The 12,351-nt window shown below is 45.3% G+C and overlaps 2 protein-coding genes across 4 annotated transcripts in view; both read left to right on the top strand.

The window, feature by feature from the left end:
* Positions 1–12,351, top strand: part of LOC117652972 (cytochrome P450 6a2-like) — a 221,462-nt gene that overhangs the window by 159,007 nt on the left and 50,104 nt on the right. The window lies entirely within an intron of this gene.
* On the top strand, positions 1,541–2,585 carry LOC117652980. Its single transcript, XM_034398257.1, has 2 exons — positions 1,541–1,637; positions 1,727–2,585. Exons 1-2 carry the CDS (start codon positions 1,580–1,582, stop codon positions 1,990–1,992), a joined length of 324 nt encoding a protein of 107 aa, XP_034254148.1. The 5' UTR covers positions 1,541–1,579; the 3' UTR covers positions 1,993–2,585.

Below are 12,351 nucleotides of genomic sequence, written 5' to 3'. Positions count from 1 at the left end.
TTTAAGGCTGTATCACACTGGCGAACAAACGCGCGAGTGCGAGCTGCTGCGCGCGTTTCTTTGCTCATAGTCGACTATCGAGGACCACGCCAGAGGGCGTGGGTCTGGCGTGGTTTGCTCAAGAAATGAGGAAGAAGTAGCGAGATGTGGTGCCAGGAGAAGGCTGTGAGGGGGAATGCCGTTTTGGACAGACAAGTCTGGACAAGTTAACTTGCGAGTGGAGATTGTTGAGAGTTGAGATTGGAGAGATTTATTTTATTTTTTTCTGTTTATTGTTGTTAATATTGTCTCTGAGACGCAATGAACGGACGTTTAACACAAGTAATAGAAATTCATGGCCATTAAAGTACTGAAATCTATCAATTGAACCTATGTATAGGTTCATCAAGTGTGTTAGGAAACTATCCTGTTATGTGTGTTGTACCCTAATTTTATCCTTTTTTTTTACAGGTCAAACTTACTCCCGAACAGATTCAAACCATGATTAAGGAAGGTAAACTGAAAATACTGTCTGGAGTCCCTCCTGTTCCCATCCCTCCTGTTGCTACCCCTCCTGTCCCTACCCCTCCGTCCAATCCTATCATCAATCCTGCTGCTCCTGTTCAGCCCAATTGTCCCACACCAATTGTTAAGAGTGAAGAAGTTGCCCACTGGTCTGACGAGCAGGCGAAAGTCCTCATCACAAATGTTATCCGCAAGAAGGCAGCAAACCAGAGCCAGGCGACCAACGCTACTTTCTGGAAACAAGTTTCTGAGGAGGTACCAGGAGGGTTTACGCCCACGCAGTGCAGAAATAAGTATTTTGCCGTGAACAAGAAGAGGACAGCTAAGAAGAGGGAGGCTGGTACTTCAGGGTCGAAACCAGTCAACTTCAATGTCTTAGAACAGTGGATGGAACAGGAGCAGTCTTTTCGGCAGTTCGTATACATACAAGGAACCGATAAAACACCACAAGCGCCCGCTCCTAGGATGCCGCCGACCAAGTGGTTTTCTTGTCTGGAGCTTCTCTATAGAAGAACAGATTTGAAAACGAGAGCCTGGGAGGACGTGTCGGACGCCTTCGGAAGGAAATATACGGCTCATGGTAAGTTCTACACTTAATTCAATTACACCACACTTTTTTCATGACGGTTCAATGAGACCTTAATATGAGTCCTTAAGGACCTAACCCTGGCAGTACATCTATGAAGCAGTGCTGACACAAATTCCTTCATTCATTGTTTCAGAATTGTCTCTTAGCTTCAAAGGGCTGAAAGATACCTTCATAGCTAATTTGAGAAAGGTGCGGGAGACAACAACAAGTGGAAAGGGCACCGATGAAGTATATGTGCCCAAATGGCATTTTTGGAAGGATTTGCAGTTCCTGAGGCCGGCTTGTGCCCAGGGAGCGTCTACCTCTAACATTCCATCGCTACCCTCTCAGGAGGTGGCAGTGGATGAGGGTGAGAAAGCCGAACCTAATGTGCTGGAAATATGCTGTTCTATTACGATGCAGATCTGCAGGTAAGAAGTCAAATTTAACTCAAATACGGCGTACATTCCAAGAACTGTCAAAAACCTGAAGTCCCTCTGGGACAATATGAAGGCCCAGGCGCGGAAGGCCCTGGGTAACGAGCGGCAGGGCCTGTATGGCACAGGTATGTACGGCCACAATATGTTTGGTGCTTGAAGGTTGTGAAAGCGTTTACTGTTTTGGCCAAATTTGTTAGAATTAATGTATTTGTAGGAGGTGGTTCCGTAAATCCGGCCACCCTGCCGACAAAGGTCAACGAGGCTGTGCTGCAAGTTATAGGAAAGAGTGCAGCTGGGTTGCAGAACCCTCACGACCAGGGGCGGACTGGCCCGAGCGGGAATCTGATGTTCCCAAGGAAAACAGTAGTGAACTGTTTTTTTTGTTTAAAGACCTTGTATATGCCTGAAGTGAAGAGGAGTTCAATGATAGATGGAAAGACGCTATGGAAAACGAATGCATCAATAAGGCCTCCAGAGTGAAGTGCCATTTGTTAAAGCTAATGCCCCGAATGAATGAGTGGGCTCTTTTTGCAAGACGTGATTTGCTTACCAGAGGTAACAACACTAATAACTACAGTGAGGCCAATATGAAAATTCTCAAAGACTAAATGCTTAGTCGTCTGAAAGCATTCAACCCGGTGCAACTTCTAGACTTTCTTCTTACCCGCTATAACACATATCTAATTAATAGGATCATTGATGTAGTCAACAACAGATCCTCAGATCCATTCAAGTCTAGGTATTTCATTCGTCCTGAGAAGCTGGTAGGCTTGGAATGTATGTGTGTCCCAAGTACTCCCAATACCTAAAAAGTAGTGAACAGAAGAAAGAAGACCGAACACATTGTTGTGATGGACTAGGAAATTTGTTCATGTCCTGCAGGACAGTCTGGTACTTCATGCAAGCATTTATGCAAGGTTGTTCAAACATTCAACCTCTCCAGCTCCCATATCCACCCTCTACTTCAATGCAATGAGACGCACAAGAAAGTGCTCTTTGAGATCGCTCATGGGCATTCTAATATGCTTTCTGCTTGGTTTGCTGGACTCTTTGACGATACTGAGAAACTCAATACTCAGGTACAAACTATTTTGTATACAACCAAACTCTAAATAATTATATAAACCTATAAACAAATGTACTAAAATATTATTTTTTTTCTCTAGCAGGAGGGAGTCAACTCGGTTAGAGAACAAGTATCTTCTGAAGTTCTCTCTGAAGAAGTATCACCGGCACAGGTAAATAATAAGTTAGCAGTGGCATGTCATTTTGGCACAAGTTTTCTTGACCTATTTTTAAATATATAGGAATATCAGAGTGACTTCGATACCCTAGACACTTCCTAATCCATCCCTCCTGAGACACTTCAAAGTACGCTGGATGAGCTGAAAGTGATTTTTGAGAGCTATGCTGGAATGCTAAAAGCTGACCCTGCAGCTTATCATGCAGGTTTCAGTGCTTTCATCAAGCAAAACCATCTCCTCATGAAATCACAGTCAGGACTGATATCAGCCTTTCACAACTTCGGCAAGACTGCTACACTTGCCTTGTCAACAGGTTCCAAGAAAAGAAACGTATCAAATATTCCCATCCAATGTAAATCGAGGAGCCAACGTCAACAACAGTTCGATGGACCTTTCCCTGGGTGTTGTTACTGTAAGAAGAGGAACCACCCGGAAGATGACTGCAATTGCAAGCCCAAAAATCCTGAAAGTGGAGATGGGAATATCACTCACGGACAATCTCAAAGTGGGCCAAAGGGGCCAATAAAGTGGAAGGTGGCCATAGCCAAAAGGGGGCCAGTTTGTGAGTTGGCTGGAGTGCCTTCAACTTCAAGAGTGTTGAAAGTCAGTGATGAAAATACAAAAGATATGGAATTTTATTTGGATAGTGGTGCTTTTGATAACCTTGTGAGTGATCCATCTTATGTTCAAAATTACAGGTCAACACCCAGAGAATCAATTGAAAGTAACGGTAATGAGATTCTGTACACAGAAGGGGCTGGGGTTCTGCACTTGAATTCTGAAAATAATAATGGTCTCTCAGAAATTAAAGTCAAACACTGTGCCGGCCTAAGTAGTAATTTGCTGTCTGTAATACTGATCATGTCTGAAATCCTGATCAAAATTCGCGCACCTCTGAAAGCTGAAATTCTGAAAACTTATGCTGATATTGATGGCCTGAGTTCTGCAGAATGTCAGAGTAAGTTTTCAGATTTCAGAAGTGCGCGAATTTTGATCAGGTTTTCAGACACGTTTCTGACATTCTGACAAGATTTGCACGAGTGTGTTGATTTGAATAATTCACAACAATAATGAAAAATAATGAAAATAATAACAAATTTCTATTGATCGCAGCCTCGAAACAGCTTGTGTCGAATAGAAGTCTCCCTTAATAGGCATTTTCATCGAGTTTTTGCATTTTCATCTTGTTGTAGGATCTAGAGACTGATGTAGGACGCAAAACCCAAAGGGGAAGGAGCAGAAATGAAACATGGGAACCAGACAATTGTAAACATTTCAATTATTTAAAAAAAGGTGCATTCCTGACAATTTAAAATTTCTTTACTGCTTAGACCTGTGTGCAAACAGGATATAGAGGAGTCCTTGAAAATCATCAAGGCAGCATGCCAATCAGACAGCATTCAGGAAGTTGTGGCTTGGAATGAAGGCAGACGGTAAACAACATCATCGATGACGATATGTCTAAAGCCTTCAACTGCTGACAATGAAAATATTCTAAAAAATAAATATTCTTTAAGATAAATACAAATAGAAATACAACTTTTTAATTATCTTTCCTGTCCTTGACAAGAAACACAGGAACCAGCAATTAAAATATATATAAAATTGAGATCTACCAATGGCATTCATTAAACGGTACAGCAAACGAAAGGAGAGTCTGTTAAGGTCTTAAATTAATTGCACCTGCACTGTCACAATTTAAAAAAAAATAAAAAAAAATTCCAATGCTAATCGCATTGCAAGTTGTTCCCATTTTCACATTTGGCTTTTTTGAAATAGCTATGTATTGGACCGTGCCAGTGCCAACTGCCCTTTGGTGCGACTACATCGAGATCGTGACCGTCATGAAGAATTTTCTGCGCGCGGAGCGCCTTGGCGACTGGCCAGCGTCCGCGCCATGGAGCCAATCTTCGTGGCGACGGGTCACCACCTCTACACCAAATGGACGCGGCACTACGTGCAGGCCATGGAGGGCCTGACGGGCACCCTGCTGCAGGCCGCGCAGGACGGCCTGTTCTCGGTGTGGCGGTCCGAGCACCCGTGGTCGGGGATGTCGCCAGACCTCATCATCGAGCAAGATATCATGCGGCCGCTCGAGTCGCGGGGCGGCGCCGTCCACCGCGGCCTCAACGACAGTGTGCTGTCACAGTGGTGGGCCGGCGGGGCCGCCGTCCACGACGTCCTGGTCGAGGTGGAGAACACTGCAAACCTAACTGTCTACTAAGTACACGCTTACAAATGCGTGCTTGCAAGTACACACTTACAAACGCATGCTTGACGCCGTATAACTCCACGCGTCAAGCATGCGTTTGTAAGTGTGTACTTGCAAGCAAGCATTTGTAAGTGTGTACTTGGCCAAGCATGCGTTTGTAAGTGTGTACTTGCAAGCACGCATTTGTAAGTGTGTACTTGGTAGACAGGTTTGTAGTGAACTTTCTCGGCGTCTACAAGACATCCTCCACGTGGAGCTGCGCGACGCACGTATAAGCACGGACGCCGAGCACCTCGACAAGCTGACGGAGTACCTGCACAAGCACAACCCGTTCGACGTGCTTCCCGGAATGCGCAACATCTCAACTGGAGTCCCGGGCAGTAGTCGAGTGAACTGTGACGACGCGAAGCGCCTGGGCCGGGCTGCCCTGGACAAGATGGCCGGCGAGAACTTCGCCGCACTTTCCACCAGCCGCAAGGACCGCATTATCACCCTAGCGGAGAACCAGCCTGCCCTCAGGAAGAAGCCGGCCGCTGAGGTGAGTGTCACGAAAACACATGTAATCATTTCCTCGCAGCGGCTGTATCGGTTTAGATTTAAAACGCTCTGCTGTTTGCTTAACAGCTAAACAGCGCCGAGTACCTCCGTATGGCCCTGAGGTGCGCCTTGACAGTGGAGCCCGGCAAGCAGCAGGGCAAGCTGAGGGAGTACATGGCGTATGAGCACGCCGTCATGCCTCCAGCCCTTTTCGACAAGCACGGGCTCATGCGCTCAGCGGCCAGGTACGAGTTGGTTTTAAGGTTGTGCCCAGGATCAGACCTCCCCGCCGCGGCCGAGGACGCCGTCAGCGACGCCCACGAAGACGTCGATGACGTGGAAGCCGTTGCGGACAGCGCTGGGACTTCCCCCGGTGATGTGCCCGCCCCGGCCGGCCCCTCCCCGGCAGGCCCCTCCCCGGCCGGCGCTGCCCCTGGCAGCCAGCAGCACCCCAAAGAGTTAGTAGTTGTTGTAGACGGTGGCCACTTGATGCATATCGTGGTCTGGCCGCGCCCCGAGTCGCCGCGCCGCAGAGTGACTTTTTGGGATGTTTTCGAGGTGATTCTGAAGTACGTCAGGTCACACTTCGGCACGGCAGTCCGGATAATTGTAGTGTTCGACGGCTGGAGTACCAAGGCCGAGGAGCACCGGCGGCGGGAAATGGCGAGCAGCCCAAAACTCTGCCCTGAGATCGAATTCGACGAGGACACCCTCGTCGAATTCGATCAGAGATATTTTCTAGGGAACAAGGCCAACAAAGCCAAGTTTCTGAAACTGTTAAAAGGGCATTTACAGCAGGGCGGGGTTGCGGTAATCCAGTCCAGGGCCGACGCAGACGTGGACGTGGCGAAGGCCGCCATGGACTGTTTGCCGTCGCCAGCGCGCCGTGTCACTGTCATCGCGAAGGACACTGACATCCTTGTCATCTTGGTCGCGAGGGCGGAGAGCGCCTCCAATTTGTACGTAGAGAGCCCTGGCCAAGATGGCAAGCGCAAGCGCCACGATATTGCCGCGATCCGCGAGTTCCTGGGCCTTGAGATGGTGCCGTGCCTGCCCCTGGCTCACGCCCTGACTGGCTGCGACACCGTGTCTCGGCTGTACGGGGTGAGCAAGTGCAAGCTCTTCGACGAGCTGAAGAAGAGCGAGGCCCTGCGGAGGGAAGCCACCGTCTTGAACGAGGCCGAGCCCCACAGGAGGAAGAGATTAAAGACTTGCGAAGGAAGGAGGGGATGTGTGCCGGTGAACTGACTATGAGAATGGGGAAAAGCGCATTCGAGCTGGTAAAAGGGCTGGATGAAGCTAAGGCAATTTGGGACGCCCTTCAGGAGAGATACAAGCGAGTCAGTGCGAGGACTCACTTGCTTCTGTCCAAGAAGTACCATCTGCTAAAATACCGACCTCAAGAGATTTCGTTTAACGATTATGTGACAAAATTTGACTCTTTAGTGCGGGAGCTGAGGGAGGCAGGTTCGGAAAGTCTGAGTTTGACGTTCTGACCAGGTTCATCTAGACCCTTCCTCAGGAGTATGAGGGGGTAATAACCTCTCTAACCACTTCTACAGCAGTTTGTCAGTGCCGCTCAAGAAAATGCTGTGACTGATCATTCCCCAATTCATGTGGATGCAGTTTTGTCTGATCTTGTCCTTGGTTTAGAGTCTTCCATAGCAAAACACAAAAAAGATGTCTCTACTGTTCCTTCTACGAAGCTTATGCTCCAAATGACAAATTGAAAACTCAAATATCTCAGGTTTCTTCTTTTAAGAGACCTCAAAAGAAAAAACGCAAAGTTGATCGAGCTGTGCTTGCTGCTAAGAAAAAGGCACCCTTATTGAGAACAGTTCTGACAGCGAAAATGATGCTGACCAGGTGATCAATGTCGATCCACGTTTCACCCAGCCCAGCACTTGCGTGGCTGATCCCTTTGATTGGGTCCTTCGTTGTGGTCAGGACAAAATTTCGTTGGTGCACCTGAAGTCTCTTGAAAAGCATCTGCTGGATGGGAAAGAAGAAATGTTCAGGAGGAGGGACCCAATATTTGTGCGTGGCTGGTTTTATTGCACTATTGTTAACGCTTTCTTTTTCAAATTGTCCCAGAAATATGATAGTACTTTTTCTTTAAGTTCAGATCATGCTTCCCAGGCATCAAGGAGGATTTCAAATGTCGGTTATCTTTCTAGGTTCAGTGAAGGTCTAAGGACCAAAAATATTATCTTCGGCCCTGTTAACTTTGGTAATCACTTGTGCATTGTTGCTGTGTTCATCAAAGAGTGTGAGATAAGATTCTATGATCCCATGCAGGCACCTCTAACTACCATCTGTCTTCCTCTTCTTCCTAAAATGGTTGATGACCTTAAGAAAATATTCCCCACATGCTCATTGTGGAAAATAAAAATTGTTCAGAAACCTAAGCAGACAGGTAGAATAAGCTGTGGTCCCTTAATTTGTCCATTTGCTCTTCAATCAGTTGATGACCGATATTATATACACGCCGCGTGTCCCCAATGCGGCTTGTTACTATTGACACGCTGTGTGTACATAATAATTACGCGGGATAGGGGCACGCCTAATGTAATCCAAGAGAGTGCGCAAAGTCATTACTTCAGTAATAAGCAAGCAACTATTCATCCCTTCATGTGCTACGCAAAAAAAGGAGGTGATATAGTCAAGCTTCCATATGTCATCATATCGGACAACACAGAAAAGCACGACACAGGCGCCTTCTCCAGCTTCCAAGTGGACTTCTTGAAGTTAAACCTTGGTTTGGTTAAAAAGGTACGTGACGATGACGGCTTCGAGGTCTATGATATTATCAGTAAGTTGATCAAGGGTTAGGTTCCCTTGTTTACATCCATAAAGCTCTTTCATCGTAATTCTATGGATGTCTTCATTTTATTTCAGCCGAAACTATGTTCGAAGTGGCGCCGGAGAGTTTAAGTGCTACTCTGGCCCTGCTATGTGAGCAGCCAGCCGTAGTTAAGCCCACTGCAGAGACTGCGGTTTTACCTTTTCAGAGCAAGTGGAAGTGCAAGCAGGTGCTTCCACCTCAACGTCCTCTAATTCAGAGATCTGGGTAAAAAATTCAGGTAAACCGAGCAGCCAGGATCTCCAAACTCGGGATGCCGAGTTGCTGTCCAATCAGTATAACTAGCTGAAGTCTAAGACTTCTGAAGACCACGCAACATGAACTCCAACAGGAATCCGTCGTAAGTTTTAGAGGAGCCTGACTGGCATAGAGACTTGTCTTGAATCACTCTAATGCAAAACGCCTCTGCCAGAGGAGAAACCCCGGCGCGGCCGAATCCACTTCCATCATCTGCATCTGCCGCTGGCGACGCGGCTGGGGCCGCCGCGCCCGCGCTGCACCAGGAGAGGGAAATAACTGCGCTGGCGTTGGTCGGCGCTGTTTCGGCTGGCTGCCTCGCAGGCATATTAATTGTACCCGCGGCAGTATCACTTCCAACGTTGGGCCTGACGGCCATTGGTGGTAAGTCGGCACACTGGGAAACAGAATCGAATAATGTCACAGGCAGTTACTAATTCTGCATTATTATGTCTTTTTTCAGCTATAGTAACAGCAGCCGTGGGTAAGTTAACTAGAATTCACTCAGACGTACTTACTTGTGAAAAGGTGACAGGTGAATAGGTTTCACACCAACCATGAGAGAATGGCTTTGTTCACTTCATGCACCAACTCTTGGCCTAGTGATCCGAGTTTCAGTAAGTTGTGATGCAGACACAGACACATTCGGTGACAGGACAGGGCCGATTGGGCCGATGCACTCGGTCGACGAGGGTTTGGTACTGGAACTGGAACTGACATTCGCATTCGAAGGCAAAGCTCAGCGCGCTCGCTCTATCTGCTCGTGGTGGGCGCTATTGGAACTACTCCAGAGGTCCGTGGCGACTATTATAACCCCAACACAATTTTCACTTTCTTATTTCGCTTTGTCACTTTAAAATCACTCTCCAGTACAAATATCTAAGTCACCGGTATTGTGAAAATGCCTTTCACTTAACCCAGTTTTAGGCTCTTTGCGTTCTACTGATATGGCGGGAGATTTTGAACTTGGAACATATCAAACAAGGTTTGGGAAGTGAATTTTGATTCGTATGACCTAAATTTCAATGAAGATGCTTCCCATGATAAAATATTGTGGCCTAAAGTGGATCCCAGGCACATGATTGACTACTTTTTGGTGTTCCCAAGAACTCGGGTTGGGGTGGTCCGACTAAAGCTTTCTCGACATCTTTTATTTTACACCTAATGTTTTTTCTTGAATTATTGATAGACTATTTTTGTGTTTTGTGATCACTGATCATGTAAACCTAATGTTTCATTAGAACTTTAATGTTACTTCTTCTTGATCAATTGAGTGAAAAAACTTATTTATGCAGCTTTTTTTTGACTCTTTGTACACAAATGAAGTGAAAAATTAATGTTCCTCACCTTCGTTTAAAATTTGAATTAATTAAATCATAATATATACCAACAAATTGTTCCCTTGCTTGCCCTTATATATCAGTTTATAAAGAGATTGACACTACAGCCATAATTCTCTCTTAACTGCGATAATAAGGGCAAGCAAGGGAACAATTCATGCCTTTTCTTTCCTTCCACCTATGAAGTTAGAAAATACATTTACCAATTAATAGTGGGCAAAAAATATATTTACCAATTAATAGTGGGCACGTGTCTTAAAAGGTCATGCTTTGCGTTGGAGTAATGTGGTAGTTGTGGTGTAAACTACAGTGATGATCATGATCTTTTGAAGACATGGACATGCTGCTCCAGTTGTGAACAATGGCTTCACGAATCCTGTTTAGTCTACAGCAGTGATAATGTCAATGGAATACCATTTGTTTGTCAGTGACACAGTAGTAGTGACATATCAGTAGTAAGAGAACTAAATGCTCAAAATTGCTTTGCCTCTGTCCCTACTAGGAAGGTCGATATTTGTTCAAGAAGTACTGTTTCATTAAGTTTTGTATTATTTTCATCAATGTTATTGTGTTCTTTGTTATTGTAAATTTATACTTAGATTTATTTCAGTGTCTGTCTGTTTCCTAACTACTTTTGTTGTACAAGTTTGGACTTACTCGCAAAGAACGAGCAAAGCAGCTAATTATGAATCGGTTGTGTTTAGAGAAGTAAAATAAGAAACATGTGTTCAATAGTGGTATTATAACTTATGTTTAAGTGTTTTATTCTTGTCTCTAATATATTATCAGTAAGTTGATAAGGGTTAGGTTCCCTTGTTTACATCCTTAAAGCTCTTTCATCGTAATTCTATGGATGTCTTCATTTTATTTCAGCCGAAACTATGTTCAAAGTGGCGCCGGAGAGTTTAAGTGCTACTCTGGCCCTGCTATGTGAGCAGCCAGCCGTAGTTAAGCCCACTGCAGAGACTGCGGTTTCACCTTCAAGTTCAGAGCAAGTGGAATGCAAGCAGGTGCTTCCACCTCAACGTCCTCTAGTTCAGATATCTGGGTAAAAATTTCAGGTAAACCGAGCAGCCTGGATGTCCAAGCTCGGGATGCTCTGAATGGCCTCATTAAGTCCGAAAAGGTCCAGGACACAATAAAGGACAAGAGAACGACGAAGAAGGCAATTTACGTCGAAATTGAATCAGAAATGGGGAAACTCGGTTACTCTTTCGGGGACAGAGAGGACTGGAAAGTCTGCCAGCAAAAGTGGAAAAATATGGAGTCGGAGACGCTGAGAGTTATAGCTGCTGCTGGGCCAAAAAACTCTGGAGGTAGTCAATTAAAAAAAAAAAAACCAGACTACTATGATGAAGTGTATGATGTTTTAAAGGACACTGCTAAGGCGTGCCCTAAAAACCTACAGGACTCTTTCCCCAACCCAGAAGAGACCTCCCAAAATCCTTCCACCGCAGGACCTCAGGAAAAGTCAGAAGATGAAGGTGAAGAGGATGATAAGTGCCTGACAGCCCCTTCCTGCCCTGTCCATTCTGAAGGGCAATAAAGTATCCAGACTTATGGAGAAAGTAACCTCTGAAAAAGAAATTTTAATTTGCCCTGTTAATTTTAATCGTGTTTACTGGTGCCTAGTTATAATTCAAAGTAACGTCATTTAATTCTATGATCCTCTCCAACAGCCACTGAAGGGCAAATCTCATATTTTCATTGGCAATTTACTTTCCACTTTAAGAACAGTGAAACCCCATTTGTCTGGATGGAAAGTTGAAACTGTTAATCTACCGCCACAAACCGACTCAATCAACTGTAGAGCCCATGTCTGCTGGCTGGCTTACCAGACCATCACCGACGAAAATTGTTCATATGTGCCCCTTAGTGATCCTCTTGAATTCCGCAAGTTAATGTATGAAGTAATTTATACTGGCTGTGAAAATGTTCATGAGTCCATTCCATCATCAGAAAAAAATGGGTTGTTTTCTATTTAAACTACGAGCATTAGCGTCTCGAATTCAAAACACATGCTAAATATGCTTTTCCTCTTGTTAGACGAAGCGTTCCTGAATCATCTGTTTATAAGAGACAAGGAGAGGAAGACCGCAGTGAACGGTATGAATTTCTTTTGTATTATTGAGGTCATGTATTGAATGCACGATTCCTGCATCACAACCATGTCTATGTTATCTCCTCTGACTTTTGCAGACCATGATGAATTGGTGGCAGGGCCATCTCAAAATCCTAACGTGGATTCCCCAAGCACATCGTTTATTTGCCCATCTGGGTGTGTCCTTCTTCTGCTCTCTACTTATGAGGAGTTCCTTGGTGACTTTACGTCAGGGAAGAGCTCCCACAAATAACAGGAAAAGTGGCGATATACATCGGCAACTTTGGCCCGTCCCGTGTTACATT

This window comes from Thrips palmi, unplaced genomic scaffold (assembly GCF_012932325.1).
Source record: "Thrips palmi isolate BJ-2018 unplaced genomic scaffold, TpBJ-2018v1 HiC_scaffold_8, whole genome shotgun sequence".
NCBI lineage: Eukaryota > Metazoa > Arthropoda > Insecta > Thysanoptera > Thripidae > Thrips > Thrips palmi.
The sequence above is the reverse complement of the archived record's forward strand: the minus strand, read 5'-3'. Positions and strand labels throughout refer to the sequence as shown.